The following is a 21,048-nucleotide window of genomic DNA, read 5'->3' as shown; positions in this document are numbered from 1 at the left end:
GTGCCTCATTTCTTTGGCAACAGCAATAATAACATTATACCTTTTGAAGCTGCCAAACATCTGTGCATGTCCCAAAAACTTTCCAAAGTCAATGTGAAACATGTGTCCCGTGCTTCGAAGCATTATATTGTCATTGTGTCGATCACAGATGCCTAAAACATAGGTGGCTACACAGCATCCAGCACAGGAATAGATAAAGTTCTCTGAAGCCTATAAAAAACATATACAATTATTTTAGAAAATGGATTATTTTTAAAGGAGGCAGAGTTTATAAGTATTAATTTATCACTCTTTAAAAACACTATTGCAATCCACTCTCTCAATAGCATACAAACTGGGATATAGTAATAAAAGCCAATCTTTTCATATTTCAAAAACAAAAACAGTCTTCTAAGGATGGTTACTGCCCCTTCGCTAGCTTTTCTCTTTTAAAAGTCTAGGATCCCTACCAGTCCCTACTTAGGTACATGCTGCCTTCGAACAGCTTTTAAGCGTCATGTTTGTGGAATCCTGCACCTCACTGACTCTGCTGCTTAGAATCGGGGAGGTGCAGGATTCCACAAACATGATGGATAGAAGATTTTTGCTTTTTTTCCTCTGCCTGCAGGGAAGACATGTATAAGGAAAATCAGCTTATATCTGAAAACATCCAAGAATACAAGTAATGTGTTTGTTTCCCATGTGGTAATTTCCTGTGTGTCATCTTAAGTACTCCCTCTCCTGGGGATTATTAAAATTACTAATATAATACCACATAGAAGGATACAGCAAGACACACACAATGAGGTTTCTCTTTAATACAAAGAATGTGTATTTAGCTTATTTATACAAAATAATGTATTTCTGAGTGGTACATTCATTTGGCCTGACTTGCCCATGTAGTTAATTTCCCAGAAATCATTACCAATGATGATAACAGCAAATGTTTATACAGCATTTAGCACAAACCAGGCACTTCTCTGTGTGTATGTGTGTATATGTATGTGTGTGTATATACATTAACATATTTAGAAGAATCTCACATCAATCAATGACTTCGGTACTATCATTATAACTATTGTACAGATGGAAAACTGAAACAGAGAGGTTGTTTGCCCAAGATTATTAAGTAGCAGAGTGAGGATTCAAATCCAGGCAATATGACTTCACTAAGTTATATTCCCTCTTACTAATTAAATCACATTAAAAAGCCAAATTCATAAAAGATGCTTAATGTATGCTACTTGGCAATTATTTCCTTACCAGGAATCACAAAAGGGCCAACATTACTAAAACAAGTACTGGCTTCTGCTGCACTGCTTTTTCCCCCAGACCACAAAGAAGTATGAAAAGGGAGTGATCTCACAGTTTAAAAGATCTAACAAAGGTCAAAATTCCCCTGCATTAGCTTTGTAGGTCAACAGATGGCACGTGTATGTCTATAAAGGTGATCCATTAATGAAACATAAAATAGGCAGCTCCATGACATTAAAACGGGAGTCTTCCTATATCATCACTCAGTTTTCTTGGGTCTTCCTTAGGCCAAGTTAGGATCATTAGAGGGCTTATGTCCTGGAAAATTGCCCTTTCCTCATATGTAATTCTAAATAATAGCAAAACAGAAAATTGATGTTTCCAGTAATAAGAGCTATCAATTACACAACTTTCATTATGCAGTGCTTCATATACATTAAGTCATTTAATTTTCACAAAAATCTCAATGCTTATGTTTACAGTCATAGTATAGGCTATAATACCATAATATATACAATACTTTATAGCAGAGGTCACTGAGGCACAAAGATGGTAAATAATTTGCATAGGTTGGGTGCGGTGGCTCACGCCTGTAATCCCAGCACTTTGGGAGACGAGGCGGGCGGATCACGAAGTCTGGAGATTGAGACCATCCTGGCTAACACAGTGAAACCTCGTCTCTACTAAAAATACAAAACATTGGCTGGGCGTGGTGGTGGGTGCTTGTAGTCCCAGCTACTCGGGAGGCTGAGGCAGGAGAATGGTGTGAACCTGGAAGGTGGAGCTTGCAGCGAGCCGAGATTGCGCCACTGCACTCCAGCCTGGGCGACAAAGCGAGACTCGATCTCAAAAAAATAAATAAATAAATAAATAATACTAATAATAATTTGCATAAGGCCCTGCTGCTGCTGAGTGACTTGGGATCTGAAGTCAAACCCAGAGAGTTTGGCCCCTAATTTATGTTCTTAAATACCACACGATGCAGCCCGTTTTACTCATTTCCCTAACTTCTTCCAAGATCTTTGGGAAATATAACATTCTGGGTTAGAAAAATGCCTCTGTTTTGCTGGCCTCTAAGTATGTGTTTAGGATTTTTTGGGGGTGTAATTTAGCATTGGTTTCACTCAGATTCCTGCCATTAAATGCATTCTGTTTTACATTCTTTCCTATACTTAGAAAAAGATGCTCTTTTCCTGACTTAATGATGATTTAGTCACCAGACCTGGAAAATGAAAGCACTTAAAACCTTTGTAATATATTTTTGACAAAGCTTTTTGGAATGAGGAGACATGCTAATTACCTTTTCATATTCTTCTTCAGAGGGATTGTATTTCCTTAGCCACTCTGCAAGTGGTTTATCTTTAAAGGATCCTGTCACACCATATTCCACTTGGATTTTCCTGAGGGTATCGGAAGCAGGAACCAGCTCCACCATGCCTTTAACGATAAAATATTAAGCTATGTAAAACTGTCTCCCCAAAGTAAGCCTTTAAACATTTTTTTAAATTATTACTTTTTAAATTTTACTTTAAGTTCTGGGATACACGTGCATAATGTGCAGGTTTGTTACATAGGTATACATGTGCCACGGTGGTTTGCTACACCTATCAACCCGTCACCTAGGTTTTAAGCTCCACATACATTAGGTATTTGTCCTCCCTCCCCTTGCCTCCCACCTGCCAACAGGCCCCGGTTGCGATGTTCCCCTCCCTGTGTCCACGTGTTCTCATTGTTCAACTCCCACATGAGTGGGAACATGAGGTGTTTGGTTTTCTGTTCCTGTGTTAGTTTGCTGAGAATGATGGCTTCCAGCTTCATTCACGACCCTGCAAAGGACATGAACTCATTCTCTTTTATGGCTGCATGCCTTTTAAAAAGTTAGTTTTCAATCTTTGACATAAGAAACCAGCTAGCAATTGTTACTTTCAAAAAAATTCAAGTCTGGCTGGGTGCAGTGATTCACACCTGCAATCCCAGCACTCTGGGAGGCCGAGGCGGGTGGATCGCTTGAGGTCAGGAGTTTGAGACCAGCCTGGCCAACATAGCAAAACTCCACCACTATTAAAAATACAAACATTAACCAGGCATGGTGACACAAACTTGCAGTCCCAGCTACTTGGGAGGCTAATGCATGAGAATTACTTGAACCCAGGAGGCAGAGGTTGCAGTGAGTCAAGATGACACCACTGCACTCCAGCCTGGGCGACAGCAAGACCCTGTTGTCCAAAAAAAAAAAAAAAAAAAAAAAATCAAGTCTGGCCACCAATCAAAATTATTCTTTATTTTCAAAAGTATCTAACATGTAAACATCAATTTTGACTATTTGAGACTCTCTAGTCTGTATATCCATGTACTAATCCCTTATTCTTTATTTTCAAAAGTATCTAACATGTAAACATCAATTTTGACTATTTCAGACTCTCTAGTCTATACATCCATGTACTAATCCCCAAAGGAAAACTAGCTGAGATCACAGGTACCCAACACCATGCCCAGTGAATTTTTGTATTTTTTTTTTTTTTTAGTTGAGATGGGGTTTCACCATGTTGGCCAGGCTGGTCTTGAACTCCCAACCTTCAGTGATCTGCCTGTCTTGGCTTCCTAAAGTGCTGGGATTACAGGCGTGAGCCACTGTGCCCAGCGAGGAAAACTATTTTAATTACAAACAAGAAGACACTGACCTAGCTGGTCAAGTTACATATAAGATACACACTGTCCCACTTCAGCACAAAAAATTTTCTTTAATCATATATTTGGGCAAGATAAGAATCTTCCAGAATACACTAGCACTTTCAAAGGAAGAACAGATGAAGACTGACCTTGTGATATGATTAAATCTCAAGTATATGTTTTGGCCTCCTAATTGAAATATAAATGCCTGGCTGAACAAATTGTTTTTTATTTTCTCTCTGACTCCTTTAAAACAAGTATCTGCCAGGTGCGGTGGCTTATGCCTGTAATCCCAGCACTTTGGGAGGCTGAGGCAGGCGGATCATGAGGTCAGGAGACCCAGACCATCCTGGCTAACACAGTGAAACCCCAACTCTACTAAAAGTACAAAAAATTAGCCGGGCATGGTGGCAGGCGCCTGTAGTCCCACCTACTCAGGAGGCTGAGGCAGGAGAATGGCGTGAACCCAGAAGGCAGAGCTTGCAGTGAGCTGAGATCACGCCACTGCACTCCAGCCTGGGCAACAGTACAAGGCTCCGTCTCAAAAAATAAAAATAAAAAAGCAAACAAGTATCAGACAAATAAATTATGTGATATTTACACAAAAGAAAACAGTAAGGGAGGAATTATGAGCTTTGATAGAAAGATCTCAAAAATAATGTTAAAGACAAAATCCAGATGGAGAACTGTACTTTTGCGTTTGAAAAGATGGTTGTGCATATTAGAATATACACAAAACATTTCCAGAAGGCTACACAAGTAGTTATATCGTGGAAAGAGGGTACCTAGAGTTGAGGATGAAGGTATGAGAGAAAATGAACACTTTTCAATTTATTCTGTTATACACTACCTGGATATTCTACTATATGCAAATATTATTTATACAATTAAAAAATTAATTGATATATTTTTAAAATGAAGGAGATGCATTTGTGTTAAAATAAAATACATGAAAACAGAACTCTGCTTTGGACAAAGGATTGTAGGAAACAGAAGTTGACCAAGGCTGCCAGGGTACCCGGATAGAAAGTATGGGGGGCCAGATTCTAATTCTAGTAGTCTAGTTACATATGGCAGAATGAATTCATCTGGTTCCTTTTTTTCTGGTTGTTTTCTGAGACAGAGTCTCACTCTGTTTTCCAGGCTGGAGTGCAGTGGCGCCACCTGGGCTCACTGCAACCTCTGCCTCCCAGGTTCAAGAGATTCTCGTGCCTTAGCCTCCCAGCAGCCAGGACTACAGACGTGCACCACCACGCCTGGCTAATTTTTTGTATTTTTAGTAGAGGTGGGGTTTCACCATGTTGGCTAGGCTGGTCTCAAACTTATGGCCTCAAGGGATCCACCTGCCTCGGCCTCCCAAAGTGCTGGGATTACAGGCGTGAGCCACTGTGCCCGGCCTCTGCTATGTGAATTCTAAAAGAGCTGTAACACTCAAAAATCAGGTTTTAAAACGAACTCAACAAATAGGAAAGTAGTGTATCAAATACAACAAAGTTAATAGCTGACATCCTACACATGGTTCTAAGATACAAAAATGTACAAGTACATAGCTGGGCACAGTGGTGCATGCCTACATTCCCTGCTACTTGGGAGGCTGAGGTGGTAGGACTGCTTGAGCCTAGTTCGAGGCCAGCCTGGACAACATAGTGAGACCCCTGTCTTCATGAAAAAATTTAAAAAATTAGCTGGGTGTGGTGGCATGTCACAGGTGCATGCCATCATATCCAGCTAATTTTGGGAGGCTGAGGCAAGTGGATTTCTTGAGCCCAGGAGTTTGAGGCTACAGTGAGCTATGATCACACCACTGCACTCCAGCCTGGGTGACAGACAGAGTAAGATCCCATCTCTGAAAAAAGAAAGAAAAGAAAAAGAAAATGTACAAGTTACAGGATGGCCAAGACATGGCTTAGCAGGAGCTGGTACGATGATGACTTACTAATTTTATTTATGGTTTCACATGTGTGACACTATGGTCACCCTTTTGTATTCTACAAAATCCAGGTGTCATTCTTAGAGACAACAGATTACCTGAATCATTTGCAAGGAGAAAAATAAGGTGATAAGGTAATGTAATCTTTCATAAATGGCTGAAGAATTGAGAATTCAGAATCTGAGGCCACAATACTGTTAAGGGTGAAGAAGGATTTAACTTAATTATATGATAGTCTCTGAACAGAACTGTAACCAATGGGTAAAAGACACCAGGACTCAGTCCCCATTAATCACCTGAATATGAAAAAGAAATCTATAGCTATCAGGGCTGCACAGGATAGAATGAACTGCCTTGAAATGCAATGAATTCCCCTTCATTATAGGCATTTAAGCATACGTTGAATGGCAAATATTGAAAGGATGATTATCTTTCAGGTGACTTCCTAGTGTCTATGCATAGAATTTGTGAAGTGTTTCTCATTTCCACCAACAACAGATGGTCTTTCCTTTAAAACCTGACAGTATTGCCTTTACAACTTTTAGAGCTTTCAGCTTATTAAAGCATACTCTGATTACTTGTATGTATTATTGCTTCCTTCTAAAATATAAGTACCACATATTCTTACCATTTTATAGATGGTAAACAACAAACATTTGTTGAATAAGAATAATGATGGCTGCCAATAATGATGGCATATCAGATATTAGGATGTTTTACATTCATTATTTCAAAATGGTTCAATAAACAATAAGATAGAAATCTGCTATTAGTAGAAAAGAACTTTGTATGATTTTATTTTACAAAAATAAAATCAAAGTTGATTTAACTTAGATAAGGCCTTATTTATTTATTTGGTTTTGAGACAAGGTCTCACTGTGTTACCCAGGTTGGAGTGCAGTAGCATGATTACGGTTCACTGAAGCCTTAACCTCCCAGGCTCAAGTAATCCTTTCACCCCATCCTCCAGAGTAGCTGAGACTATTTATTTCTTTTTGTAGAGACAGGATCTCCCTGTGTTGCCCAGGCTGGTCTCAAACTCCTAGACTCAAGTGATCCTCCTGCACTTGGCCTCCTAAAATGCTGGGATTACAGGTGAGAACCACTGCACCCAGAGATATGGCATTATTTTTAAGTTTAAAAGCTAAAGACCATAAAATCCTCACTGGGTCAATTAATGGACACCTCTGACTACTGCAAAGCATTTATTTAGGCTACACTAAGTTTAAAAAAATTTTTTTAAAAATTTATTTTGAGATAGAGTCTTACTCTGTCACCGAGGCTGGAGTACAGTGACACAATCTTGGCTCACTGCAGTCTCCACCTCCCATGTTCAAGCTATTCTCCCATCTCAGCCTCCCGAGCAGCTGGGATTACAGGGGCACACCACCACACCTGGCTAATTTTTGCATTTTTAGTAGAAATAGGATTTCATCATGTTGCCCAGGCTGGTCTCAAACTCCTGGCCTCATGTGATCCACCCACCTCAGCCTCCCAAAGTGCTGGGATTACAGGCACGAGCCACTATGCTCAGCCACTAAGTTATTTTTAAAAGAGACTTAATTATGAGCAACAATCAATAAAGTAACACTGGATTAAAATAAGAAACAACTGTGATACCAGGGTATCTGCATCAGAACCTTTAGGGCAGGTACACTTTAAGCTAAGTTCAAGGAAAAAAATAAGACATCAAGACACAGCTAATAAACTTACCTCGATCTCTGCCAGTTGAGAGACATTTGAAAATTACCATCCTCAGATCTAGTCCTTCTTTAAGCCAGATCTTATCCATAATCTTTATCATCTGTAAAGCTAACATATCTTGCCGAAGATCTTCACCAACCTTGATATCAAGGAAACAAAACAAACTTGTACATCTCCAAAAGACTTAACAGATTACATACTATGAAAGCTGTAATCCCAGCACTTTGGGAGGCCAAAGTGGGCAGACCACCTGAGGTCAGGAGTTCGAGATCAGCCTGGCCGATGTGATGGAAACTCCGCCTCTCCTAAAAACACAAAAATTAGGTGGGCATGGTTGCACACACCAATGAGATGAACAGAACTGCCTTTTTACCATTCTGCAGCATTCTAGGGAAAGATACTTAACCTCTTCATATCTTAGTTCCCTGAACGGTATACTTTAAAAGTTTCAGTTTTATGGTATGTGAATTACACTCAATTATTTATTTGTTTATTTATTTATTTTATTTATTTATTTATTGAGACTGAGTCTTGCTCTTTCACCCAGGCTGGAGTGCAGAGGGGTGATCTCGGCTCACTGCAACCTCCGCCTCCTAGGTTCAAGTGATTCTCCTGCCTCAGCCTCCTGAGTAGCTGGGATTATAGGCGCCTGCCACCATGCCTGGCTAATTTTTGTATTTTTAGTACAGATGGGATTTCACAATGTTGGCCAGGCTGGTCTCGAACTTCTGACCTCAGGTGATCTGCCCACCTCGGCCTCCTAAAGTGCTGGGATTATAGGCGTGAACCACTGCACCTGGCCTATATTCAGTTTTCTAAAAAGGCAACATGGAGAATCTGTGGGATAATGAAATGCTCTATATTTTGACTGTATCAATGCCAATATCCTGATTGTGATACTGCACTACAGTTATACCAGATGTTACTATGAGGAAGAGTACACAGGATTCCTCTGTACAGTTTGTTACAATTGCCTATGAATCTATAATTATCTCAAAATGAAAAGTTTACTTAAAAAAATTAACCCTCCCAAAATGAATTACTTTTTAACTAAAACCTGAACAAGTTTTCATTTTCTTTTTTAAACTGGATAAAATAATTTAAAAACACATGATAATGAATACATTCTGAGACTAGCCAAGAAAATTATGGAAAAGAATAAGGAGAATTTGCCTTAAAAAATATTAAAACTTGGTTGGGCGTGGTGGCTAACGCCTATAATCCCAGCACTTTGGGAGGCCGAGGCGGGCAGATCACCTGAGGTCATGAGTTCGAGACCAGCCTGGGCAACATGGTGAAACCTCGTCTGTACTGAAAATACAAAAAATTAGTTGGATGTGATGGCACATGTCTGTAATCTCAGCTACTTGGGAGGCTGAAGCAGGAGAATTGCATGAACTCGGGAGGTGAAGGTTGTGGTGAGCTGAGATTGCGCCATTGCACTCTAGCCTGGGCAACAAGAGCAAACTCCATCTCAAAAAAAAAAAAATTAAATTAAAAGAATAAAACTTAACACATACAATTCTTGTATTCAAAACAGATGTTACTGGTTTAGAAAAAGGCACCTACATCGATAAAACAAAATATAGAGTTCAAAACCAGATCTGAGTACAAAGGAATTTATTATATATATCAAAGGTGGTTCAGTAGAAGCAATCTTTATGAACGTCCACATGTCCAACTCACTGAATTAACTAAAATTCTTTGTCCTTTCTTCAAACTATACAAATCATGATCAAAACACGTAAAATTTTTGGCTGGGCACGATGGCTCACACCTGTAATTCCAGCACTCTGGGAGGCTGAGGTGGGTGGATCACCTGAGGTCAGGAGTTTGAGACCAGCCTGGCCAACATGGTGAAACCCCGTCTCTACTAAAATATACAAAAATTAGCCGGGCATGGTGGCAGGTGCCTGTAATCTCAGCTACTTGGGAGGCTGAGGCAGGAGAATCACTTGAACCCAGGATGTGGAGGTTGCAGTAAACCAAGATTGCGCCACTGCACTCCAGCCTGAGTGTCAGAGCAAGACTGTGTAAAAATAAATAAATAAAAGAATTTAAAAATATATTAAATAAAATCACCTTTGCAATTTTGGGAAAGTAATTTGATAAAAAAATTTCTAAACTGCCATTAAAAAATAGTAACATTATTTACTCACCTTAAACATGACATTAATTTCTTCTCCCATAGGGTCAGCATTCACCATTGTGACTTTTAGGGGGACAGCATTAGAACTGAAGAAGGAACACGACTGCAAATACAACATGTTAAGCATTAGAAAGATAAATAAAAATAGATATAGTTTTTTTTTTTTTTTGTCTTATGCATTTCCCCTTTCACTTCTTCCTTTGTGGCTTCTTTTTAGATTTATTTTTTATTTTTATTTCTGTTAGAGACAGCGTTTTGCTTTGTTACCCAGGCTGGAATGCAGTGATGCAACCATAGCTTCCCGCAACCTCTAACTCCTGGGCTCAAGCTATCCTCCTGCCTCAGTCTCCTGAGTAGATGGGACTACAGGCCCAGCTAAACACTTGTTCCTTTGAATTGCAGCAAATGAAGTAACACATGAGAATTGCTTTTTCATTTTATTTATTTTTTTGAGATAGAGTTTGCTTTTGCTGCCTGGACTGGAGTGCAGTGGTGCAATCTCAGCTCACTGCCTCCCAGGTTCAAGGTCGAACCTCTGCCTCCCGGCTTCAAGCAATTCTTCTGCCTCAGCCTCCCGAGTAGCTGGGATTACAGGTGTCCGCCACTACGCCCGGCTAATTTAGAATTGCTTTTCTAGACTCTCTGGAAGATAACAAATATGTAAAGATACTTTTTGAAACTTAAACATAGCATATCTGACTAAAACATCTTCTCGCTAGGCAGAGAAGCAAAAACTTGAGACACAAACTTTTAAAGTTTGAGCTTTGGAAATGTCTTAATCCATCAACAGAACACAACATCTTGTGATATCCTTTTCCTTCTTCTAAATCACTGTGATCTTAGACGAGACCTCCATTCTTCTGTTTATGGTACTATTTTAATTAATTAGCCATGGAAGTATTCATAAAAACTAAAAATTTTATTAGCAATGATCAAATCTTACTTTTAAAATGAAACTGACTAAAAAGCTAATTTAAGACAGTGAGACTGGCCGGGCATGGTGGCTCATGCCTGTAATCCCAGCACTTTGGAGGCCAAGGCCGGTGGATCACCTAAGGTCAGGAGTTCAAGACCAGCCTGGCCAACATGACAAAAATCCATCTCTACTAAACATACAAAAATTAGCCAGGCATGGTGGCAGGTACCTGTAATCCCAGCTACTCGGGAGGCTGGGGCAGCAGAATCGTTTGAACCTGGGAGGCGGATGTTGCAGTGAGCCGAGATCGCGCCATTGCATTCCAGCCTGGGTGACACAGCAAGACTCTGTCTCAAAAAAATAAAAAGGCCGGGCATGGTGGCTCACGCCTGTAATCTCAGCCCTTTGGGAGGCCAAGGCAGGCGAATCACAAGGTCAAGAAAGTGAACCCTCGTCTCTACTAAAAATACAAAAATTAGGTGGGCATGGTGGCATGTGCCTGTGGTCCCAGCTACTCAGGAGGCTGAGGCAGGAGAATTGCTTGAACCCGGGAGGTGGAGGTTGCAGTGAGCCGAGATCGCACTAGTGCACTCCAGCTTGGGCAACAGAGTGAGACATTGTCTCAACAACAACAACAAAAAAGACGGTGAGACCAATTTAAAAAAATGAAGCCCAAGGCAGTAAATAATTTTATACTTTTTTTTTTTTTTCAGGAATGGTGGTTAGGTAAAAAATATGCTAAGATAAATATGGATCCTAATCACAACCATCCATGCTTATAACCAACCTATGCAGGTTTTACCTTCGTTTGCCTTAAGCATACCTGCCCATTTGCCTTCTTCCTATTATTTTCAAATGTAATATGAACTTTTAAGTATTGTATGTGTCACCTTAATATTTAATTCTTTTGCCACTAGACTTGGCTTGAGAGGGAGACGGCATTTATTTTTCTGAAAAAAGGACTGTACTCGTTCCATACTTCTTTGGAGAACAACCTATAGAAAGAGATGTGATACTGTAAGTACATAATGCAAATAAAGATCTATTTTTCAGACAAGTTATGCTGTGGATACAAGTCATAAAATGCCCAGTTGTCAAATGGTCAAAAAAAGGTTGTTACTAAAGAGAGTTAATTTTTACTATAAAACTAGAATGGCCAAAGGCTATAAATATAGTGAGCAAAAGTACATTTGGCCAACCAATGTATACAAAAATGTTAAAGCTCACTAATAGTCAAAGAAATAGAAACCAAACAAAAATGAGCGCAATTTTTCACCTATCAAATGAAAATTTAAAACAACATCCTGTGTTAGAAAACAATTTCATAATTTATTGGTAGGGAGAGAGGTGTACACAGGTGTAGCTTCTTTTGTAGAGCAATGTAACAACTATTATAACTAAAAATATATGTTGCTCTTGACTCAGCTATTTCACCTGTAGGAATTTTCTGAAAGAAATACTAGCAAAGAAGTAAAAATGTACACACCAACCAAAGTTCATTGCAGTATTGTTTAGTAAAGAGAAAATAGGTAAACAATGTGTATAGAGGTAATAGTTTATAATTAAGATTGTATGTAATACTTCCCCAAATTAATCTATAGTTCTTATCAAAATTCCAACTGCCTTTTTGCAGCAATGGATACATGGTTCCTAAAATTAATATGAAATTGCAAGTGTCCCCTGAATAGCCAAAATAATAATGAAAAAGAACAAAGTAGGAGGACTCACATTGTCCAATTTCAAAACTTACTGTAAAACTATGGTAATTAAAAAAAGTATAGGCTGGGTGGATGGCTCACACCTGTAATCCTAGGACTTTGGGAGGCCAAAATAGGAGGACTGCTTGAGCCCAGGAGTTCAAGACCAGCCTGGACAACATGGCAAAACCCTGTCCCTACAAGAAAAAAAAAAAAAAAAGCCAGGCAAACACCTGTGATCCCAGCTACTTGGGAGGCTGAAGCAGGAAAATCACTTGAGCCCAGGAGGTTGAGGCTGTCATGAACAGTGATCACACCACTGCACTCCAGCCTGGGCAACAGAGACCTTGTCTCAAGGAAAAAGGAAAAAAAAAAAAAAAAACACAACCATATATAGCATATGGATAGACATATAGATGAATGAAATAGAATTGAGAGTCTAGAAATAAACCCATATATGTGGTCAACTTTTTTTTTTTTTAATTTTAATGGAACACTTCGTGAATTTGCATGTAATCCTTGTGTAGAGGCCATGCTAATCTTCTCTGTATCATTCCAATTTTAGTGTATGTGTTGCCAAAGCAAGCACAGGGTCAACTGATTTTTGACATGCCAAAACCATTCAAGAGGAAGGAGGGAGGCCGGGCGTGGTGGCTCAAGCCTGTAATCCCAGCACTTTGGGAGGCCGAGACGGGCGGATCACGAGGTCAGGAGATCGAGACCATCCTGGTTAACATGGTGAAACCCCGTCTCTACTAAAAAAATACAAAAAAACTAGCCGGGCGAGGTGGCAGGCGCCTGTAGTCCCAGCTACACGGGAGGCTGAGGCAGGAGAATGGCGTAAACCTGGGAGGTGGCGCTTGCAGTGAGCTGAGATCCGGCCACTGCACTCCAGCCCGGGCGACAGAAGCAAGACTCTGTCTCAAAAAAAAAAAAAAAAAAAGAGGAAGGAGGGGGTCTCTTTAACAAATGGTGCTAAGACAACTGGATAACCTCATTCAAAAGAATAAAGTTGGGCCTCTACTTCATACCACATTCCAAAATTAACTCAAAATGGATCAAAGACCTAACCGTAAGAGCTAAAACTAGAAAAGCTTAGAAAAAAACACAGGTAAACATCTTTATGGCATTAGATTTGATGATGGATTCTTAGATATGACACTAAAACCATGAGCCACAAAAGAAAAAAACAGATAAAATGGACTTCATCAAAGTTAAACATTTCTGTATTAATATATTAAAGGACACTATTAAGGAAGTAAAAAGACAACTGCAGAATGAAAAAAATATTTGCAAATAGCGTATGTGATAAAGGTCTAGTATCCGAAATATATAAATAACTCTTACAACTCAACAACAAAAAGACAGTCTAATTTAAAATGGACAAAGGACTCTGAATAGAAATTTCTCCAAAGAAGAAATACAAATGGCCAACAAACATGAGAATGTGCTCAATATCATTAGTCACTAGGGAACTTCAAATCAAAACCACAACGAAACATTGCTTCACACCCACTAGAATGGCTATAATCAAAAACCAGGAAAAAAAATAATGTTGGTGAGAATGTGGTGAAACAGGAACCCTTCTATATTGTTGGCGGGAATGTAAAATGATACAGCTGCTACAGACAATAATTCTAACGATTCTCCAAAAAATTAAGTAGAGAACTACCATATGACCTAGCTATGCCATTCTTAAGTGAAAACGGTTGTTTAAACAAAAATTTATACATGAATATTCATAGCAGTATTATTCTTTTTTTTTTTTTTGAGATGGAGTTTCGCTCTGTCGCCCAGGCTGGAGTGCAGTGGCACCATCTCGGCTCACTGCAAGCTCCGTCTCCCGGGTTCACGCCATTCTCCTGCCTCAGTCTCCTGAGTAGCTGGGACTATAGGTGACCGCCACCATGCCTGGCTAATTTTTTGTATTTTTAGTAGATATGGGGTTTCACCTTGTTAACCAGGATGGTCTCGATCTCCTGACCTCGTGATCTGCCTGCCTGGGCCTCCCAAAGTGCCTAGATTACAGGCGTGAGCCACCACGCCCGGCCAGCAGTATTATTATTAATAGTCAAAAAGTGGAAACAACCCAAATGTCCACCAACTGATGAATGTTTAAACAAAATGTGGTATATCCACACAATGGAATATTATTCAACCAAAAACGGCATGTAGTAAACATGCTGGAACATAGATGAACTCTGAAAACTTTATGCTAAGTGAAAGAAACTAGATAGAAAAGGCCATGAAGTGTCCAGAATATTCATATAGAAGTACAGACGTATCCATATTGACAGAAAACAGTTTAGCAGCTGGGACGGGAAAATGGGGACATGCTTTCTTTCTGGTGTGATGAAAATACTGTGGACTTTGATAATGGAGGTAAAGGAATTTAAGAAGACAATTTTCATCAGAAAGGAATAAATAAGCATGGAAATAAATAAGCATGGGAAAATAATTGATTTTAATAGGTTGTGAAATATGTTCCTATATATTTTAAACAATCTTTGAATTTATCTGCCCCAAATAGCATGGGTATAGTTAGAGTTCTACTGGGAGTCTACCAATTAAGAGTAGCAACTTAATCAGTCAGCACCATAAAGATCCTTCCTTTAACATCGACACAGTTGTATTACCTTTTATGGGTACATACCTGTCTGGCTGATCCACTTGCCTGCCTTACTTTTTCTGCTACTCCCCCTAAAAGCTGTACAAGTTTCGTCTGTTTTAGAAGTTCTTCTCTAAGTCGTTTTCCTCCTACTGACAGGAGAGCACCCAAAACATGTTCGTATCGGGTACTAAACTGTACATCATGCAGGGCATCTTTGAGAAGCCTAATACAGCAAAATATTTATGTTAGTCATTCTAAGAACTAGGTGAACCTCTTGGAAAAGTAAGTTCAATTTTTTTTTTTTTTTTTTTTGAGACCAGGTCTGGCTCTGTTGCCCAGGCTGGAGTCCAGTGGTGTGATCTTGCCTCACTGCAACCTCCACCTCCCAGGCTCAAGCAATCCTCCCACCTCAGCATCCCAACTAGCTGGGACTACAGGCACACACCACCATGTTTGGCTAATTTTTTTGTATGTATGGTAAGGATGAGGTTTCACCATGTTGCTCAGGCTGATCTCAGTCTCCTGAGATCAAGCGATCCACTAGCTTCAGCCTCCCAAAGTGCTGGGATTACAGGCATGAACCATCACGCTTGGCCTCAATTTTTGATAACCAGAAATTTATTTTAAGCTATATAAGCAAGTCAAAACCCATTCATTATTATAGAGCTATAAGATACCAAATTTTTGCAATGAGGGTTTTCAAATTTTTGCATTAGAGGGTAAATTTAGCTCCTTTAAATATAATAACTTCAATAAAATATCTGGTATCCACAATAAGTAGTGTGGCATGCCATTTAGACTTACAGAGTATGGCATTTCTATAAATTCTAGGAATGGAAATACGGTAATTAATAGAATTTAAATCTTACCAATATAAACTGTGTGCTATCTGGATATTTCCCAATGCCCTGGACAGAAGGAATTGCACTAATGGACTATTCAAGTAAATTTCATATTTCAAAGCCTACACGTAAAAGAAAATAAGAATTATTAGTGGTCCGTCCCCATGTTAAAGTGCTCCAATAAAACTATCAAAAGAGAAACTATATAAAGCAAGTATTACTCTTACTGATGAAAGATGATACTTATAAAAATTAGACAGATGAATTAACCTATGCCAAATGAATAAATCAAGCACAAAAGCATAGAATAACACTCATTAGCTATGTTGAATTCACCAGTAAAGAAAAATCAAAGAAAAGCTCAAGTCTGGTTTGTTCTAAAAAGTCTGAAAACTAAAAATACAGGTACCTGTATACAATATTCAAATGGGGTAGATGACAACAGTGGGAAAAAATTCACACTAAATCCAAATGCAATGCCCCTCAATGTTCCCACACTACAAAACTACTTTTAACCTAAACAGAAGGGGGATCCCTTAGCAAGTTCCAATCAAAAACTAGAGTGAAAGTATAAAGGGAGGTAATCTAGTAAAAAAAACTCACTTGTACAAACTGTGGAAGAAGATCTGTTAGCTCATCATCACTAATAGCCTCAATCCAGGTCACAGCTAGGGATCTTACTTCCTGATCAGCAAATCTAGAAGATTACCATAAAACCAAGATTGGACAGTGATTTCTTTCCAGTGAAGCTCTATTTCCTGAAAACACAATCTCAATCTAGTCCTGACAAAGAACACTAAGATATCTCTTTTATTCAAAAGCAATGTATGTCTTCTTTTTGTAAGAAGACAATCTTATTGTGCTATACAGATTCAATTTAGGGATTATTTAGGAGTCTTTTTTTTGTGGGGGGATGGAGTCTCGCTCTGTAGCCCAGGCTGGAGTGCAGTGGCGCGATCTCAGCTCACTGCAAGCTCCGCCTCCCGGGTTTATGCCATTCTCCTGCCTCAGCCTCCCCGAGTAGCTGGGACTACAGGCACCCACCACCACGCCTGGCTAATTTTTTCTATTTTTTAGTAGAGATGGGGTTTCACTGTGTTAGCCAGGATGGTCTCGATCTCCTGACCTTGTGATCCGCCTGCCTCGGCCTCCCAAAGTCCTGGGATTACAGGCGTGAGCCACCGAGCCTGGCCTATTTAGGTATCTTAAGTTTACAAAAATTAATTTTGGCCCACATCATAAAAATATAAGTTATTCAAAATGTATAACCTAACCTTTTCTTTAGGCTAGTTTTAAAGGACATGAAATGCTTTACTGACAACTTCAATGCAGAAGATATGTTTGTATAAATATACATTTACACATTTGCATTATATTGAATTGCTTTCATGTTAAAAGGAAAGGAAATACTTCTGGCAACATACCTTACTGGAAAAACTGACAATAAAACAAGAGCAAATAAATGTATTTGACTTACTTTGAATCAAGAAGTTCCAATGCAATTAGTGGGTACAATGGAGGCCACTGGTGAAGTAATGAGTAAGTTTTGGCAAGATTAACCCACTTCCAGTTTGGGGCACTTGCTAATATTTTAGGAAGACAATTTGGGTGTTTGAAGCAATAATAACGTTTCTCCCATAAAAAAGCTTTATCTTCTTTAGAAAGTCTGCATATATAATAGAATTAAATTACTTCTCAGTGATAGCATAATGATAAAATCTCAATGATTAAAAATATAAAGAAGAAATTTATTTATTTGGGACAGCTACTTCTTCGTAAAATCATTAATACTAATTTGGAATAGAAAAATGCAATGTATGGCAAATGCCAGTAATTAATGCTAATCTGGGAACTGAAAGAAATGACTATGTCTTGATAAAAGAGCCTTAGTTATGAAAATGAAGGATAATTCAGTATAATAAAAATTTATTGAGCTCTAATGAGATGCCAGGCACTAGAAATCAGGCTGAAAAAGCAGATCCCACCCTAAGAGACAGCAAGGATTTCATCCATTTTGTACAAATAAAATCAAATGCTATGAAAAAAAAAAACTACTATAAAATTTTGGAACATATTTATACAGTTCAACTGAGAAATATTCAAATGAAAAGGACTTGAAGATCCTAATTGTTTTAAGCTTAATCACAAATGTTTACGTGAATGAAATGTTTCACTATTTTACTATCCATCCATATGTGTGTGTGTATATATATATATTCATTTCATGTGGAGTAATGAAAAAATTCAAATACTGAAAAAGGTACATAGTGAAATTTCTTTCCTTCTAATTCCCCTCCCAAGAGGCAAACACCTAAGCTTGTATGATCTTCCAGAGATAGTTTATTCATACAAAGGCACACATGTGGATATATGTAGATCCTCTTTTTTCCTTTATTTTCATGGTAATAACACTATATACACGATTCTACTCCTGGTTTTCTTCAGCTAACCTATTTTAAACATTAGTACATATAGCTATAATCTCATTTTTATTTATTTATTTTTATTTTATTTATTTTTGAGACGGAGTCTCACTCTGTCACCCAAGTTGGAGTGCAGTGGCATGATCTCGGCTCACTGCAACCTCTGCCTCCCGGGTTCAAGTGATTCTCCTGCCTCAGCCTCCCAAGTAGCTGGTATTACAGGTGTGTGCCACCATCTCAGCCTCCCAAAGTGCCGGGATTATAGGTGTCAGCCACCACGTTCAGTCTATAATCTCATTTTTAATAGTTACATGGTTCTGTACCAGATAAATGTGTCTTAATTTAATCCCTATTGATGGACATTTCCAATCAATTTTTCTTTCCTTTTTTTTTTTTTGAGACAGGGTGTTCTCTGTTGCCCAGGCTGGAGTGCAGTGATGAGATCATGGATCACTGCAGCCTTGACCTCCTGCGCTCAAGCAATTCTCCCACCTCAGCCTCCTGAGTAGCTGGGACTACAGATGCACAACACTGTGCCTGGCTACTTTTAATTTTTTTGTAGAGACAGGGTCTCACTATATTGTCAGGGTTGGTCTCCAACTCCTAGGCTCAGGCAATCCTCCCATCTCAGCCTCCCAAAGTGTCAAGAGTACAGGCATGGGCCACCACGCCCAGTCTCCAAACAGTTTTTCAATAATCCAAATAAATACTGCAGTGAATATTCTTGTCTCCATAAGAAAATATAAAAGAGTTTTATACAACTGGAAATGGCATTGCTGGGTCACAGAATATACATATTATAACCTTGTAGATTTTGCCAAATTGCTCTCCAAAGGAGATGTAGCTTTTTGTACTTCTGCAAATGTATAATTCCCATTTTATATATCCTTATCAACACTTTTAACAAGGTATTTTAATGTTTGCCACTCTGATGTGTTAGATGGTATCTTGAATTAATTTATATTTCCTTGATTACTGAGAAATTGAACATCTTTTCAGATTGTTTAAAAGCATTGTATTTTTCTAAAAAAACTGCTTGTTCATACTTAGTCTCCTTGACTACTGAGTTGTTGGTTTTAATCTTATTAACAAGAAGTTCTTTACGGTTAAAAAAACTCTTGATATTTATTGTAAATATAGTTGCCAGTCTATTGTTTGCTTTTTGTTTAAGTAAAAAGGTTTGACTTGACAAATTTCTAAACTTTTATGCAGTTATGTAGTCTTTTTATATAATTTCAAAAATAAGTTAAATACTAGCTGGCCCTCAAGACAAAAATTTTGTAGATTATTGAAAAAAAGTAAATAGAAAACTTTCCACACCAAGAAAGCTGATAAATCATGAACAGAATCAGGATATTTAATGTAAGCCTTAACTTGACTTTTACATTATAGGAGATACTTAGCACAAAACAGAATAAACAGAACATACCCAAGTGATGAGTCTTTATGAAGAATATCAAGAAGTTTCCCTTTTATATCATTCTCTAGTGTTTCTAAGTTATGTTGCTGTATAATGCTTCTGTCAACTTGAGGAGTTGTATAAATTACATCAAATGCAGGAGAAGGAAAATCAACCTTTAAAATTTAACAGAAATTGATCAAATTACAGTCTACATATTTGCCACATTAACCTCTTTGTCTTTAAGACAATAGATTTTTTCTTAGCAATCAGGGTGTATTTACATTGAATATTAAATTAATGCTTCTTGTTGCAACTGATTACCATTGTTGGTAATTCTCAATAGCACATACATATTTCTTGGGATGGGTACACTGCATGTTTTACTGCTTCTCAGAAATATTGATATTAAAATAGAAGATAGATCCTGAGATTAAAACAAGATCAGTTAGGTTTCTTTAACAACCCAAGTCATGGTATGCGCGTACACATTTTATGAAGAAATTTCAATTTACACCTCTCTACATGTCAAGAAGTACCATTACCTGTAGCACTATTCTTTCCATGACATATCCTTTTTTGGTAACTGTTCCAGGAATAGAATTTGTATGTGATGAAGTCCAAAGGTATAGAAGTTTAGTTCCACATGTTAAAAACCTTCATAGATGTAAAAAGAATAATATGATTTTCATTTTAAAAATTAATTCAAAATTCACAACACATGTAATGAATTTGAAAAGTTAGTATTAGATCAACTAAATAAAAAGGATATCTTTAAGAACATATCAGAAGGATTCACTCTCCACATTGTACTGAAACTTTTTAGGTGTAGGGTAAATGTATTGAAGTGTAGGGTGAGAACAAAGAGGGGGATAATTAAAGGACATTATCTTGGGGAAAATGGTGTTGAGGACAGAACACAAAAAATGTAAGGACTCAGAAAACAACTTCTATAAATAGGAAGGTTAAGAATAGTCTTTGAAGATTTTCTACAAAGAAATATATCATCAAGGTGGTGGTCTGGATTACAGAACTGCTTGCTGACTTTAATCATTAGATCAAAAATACATGCCAAAGAAAACAAAACAAGTTTTTTTGTTTTGTTTTGAGACAGGGTCTTGCTGTCACCCAGGCTGGAGTGTAGTAGCACAACTATGGCTCAGTGCAGCCTTGACCTCCCTGGGCTCAGATGATTCTTCCACCGCAGCCTCCCAAGTAGCTAGGACTACAGGCACATGCCACCATGCTCAGCTAATGCTTGTGTTTTTTTTTTTTTTTTTGTAGAGAAGGGGTTTCACCATGTTGCCCAAGCTCATCTTGAATTCCTAAGGCTCATGTGATCTGCCTGCCCCAGCCTCCCAAAGTTCCGGGATTATAGGCATGAACCACCACACCTGGCCAGATATGAGAAGTTTCATCTGTTTCTAGACTAGGGGTCTGCCAACTTTTTCTATAAAGAGCCAGAGAGTAAATA

The 21,048-nt window shown here is 38.4% G+C and overlaps 1 protein-coding gene and 1 non-coding gene across 5 annotated transcripts in view; both read right to left on the bottom strand.

The window, feature by feature from the left end:
• Window positions 1–21,048, bottom strand: part of PIK3C2A (phosphatidylinositol-4-phosphate 3-kinase catalytic subunit type 2 alpha) — a 118,065-nt gene that overhangs the window by 15,053 nt on the left and 81,964 nt on the right. For all 4 annotated transcript variants that reach the window (XM_033207885.1, XM_033207888.1, XM_033207889.1 and 1 more), the window contains 11 exons: window positions 20,120–20,231; window positions 19,605–19,750; window positions 17,230–17,418; window positions 16,356–16,449; window positions 15,780–15,874; window positions 14,953–15,133; window positions 11,493–11,597; window positions 9,697–9,789; window positions 7,547–7,676; window positions 2,534–2,670; window positions 41–210 (listed from right to left, as the gene is read on the bottom strand). In XM_033207885.1, the coding sequence (XP_033063776.1) occupies window positions 41–210; window positions 2,534–2,670; window positions 7,547–7,676; window positions 9,697–9,789; window positions 11,493–11,597; window positions 14,953–15,133; window positions 15,780–15,874; window positions 16,356–16,449; window positions 17,230–17,418; window positions 19,605–19,750; window positions 20,120–20,231 (1,452 nt within the window). The remainder of the gene's footprint in view (window positions 1–40; window positions 211–2,533; window positions 2,671–7,546; window positions 7,677–9,696; window positions 9,790–11,492; window positions 11,598–14,952; window positions 15,134–15,779; window positions 15,875–16,355; window positions 16,450–17,229; window positions 17,419–19,604; window positions 19,751–20,119; window positions 20,232–21,048) is intronic.
• On the bottom strand, window positions 12,782–12,888 carry LOC117081809. The gene has a single exon (XR_004436293.1). It is a non-coding gene; the product is annotated as a U6 spliceosomal RNA (small nuclear RNA).

The sequence above is a fragment of the Trachypithecus francoisi genome, unplaced genomic scaffold (genome assembly GCF_009764315.1).
Source record: "Trachypithecus francoisi isolate TF-2019V2 unplaced genomic scaffold, Tfra_2.0 Lachesis_group8, whole genome shotgun sequence".
NCBI lineage: Eukaryota > Metazoa > Chordata > Mammalia > Primates > Cercopithecidae > Trachypithecus > Trachypithecus francoisi.
The sequence above is the reverse complement of the archived record's forward strand: the minus strand, read 5'-3'. Positions and strand labels throughout refer to the sequence as shown.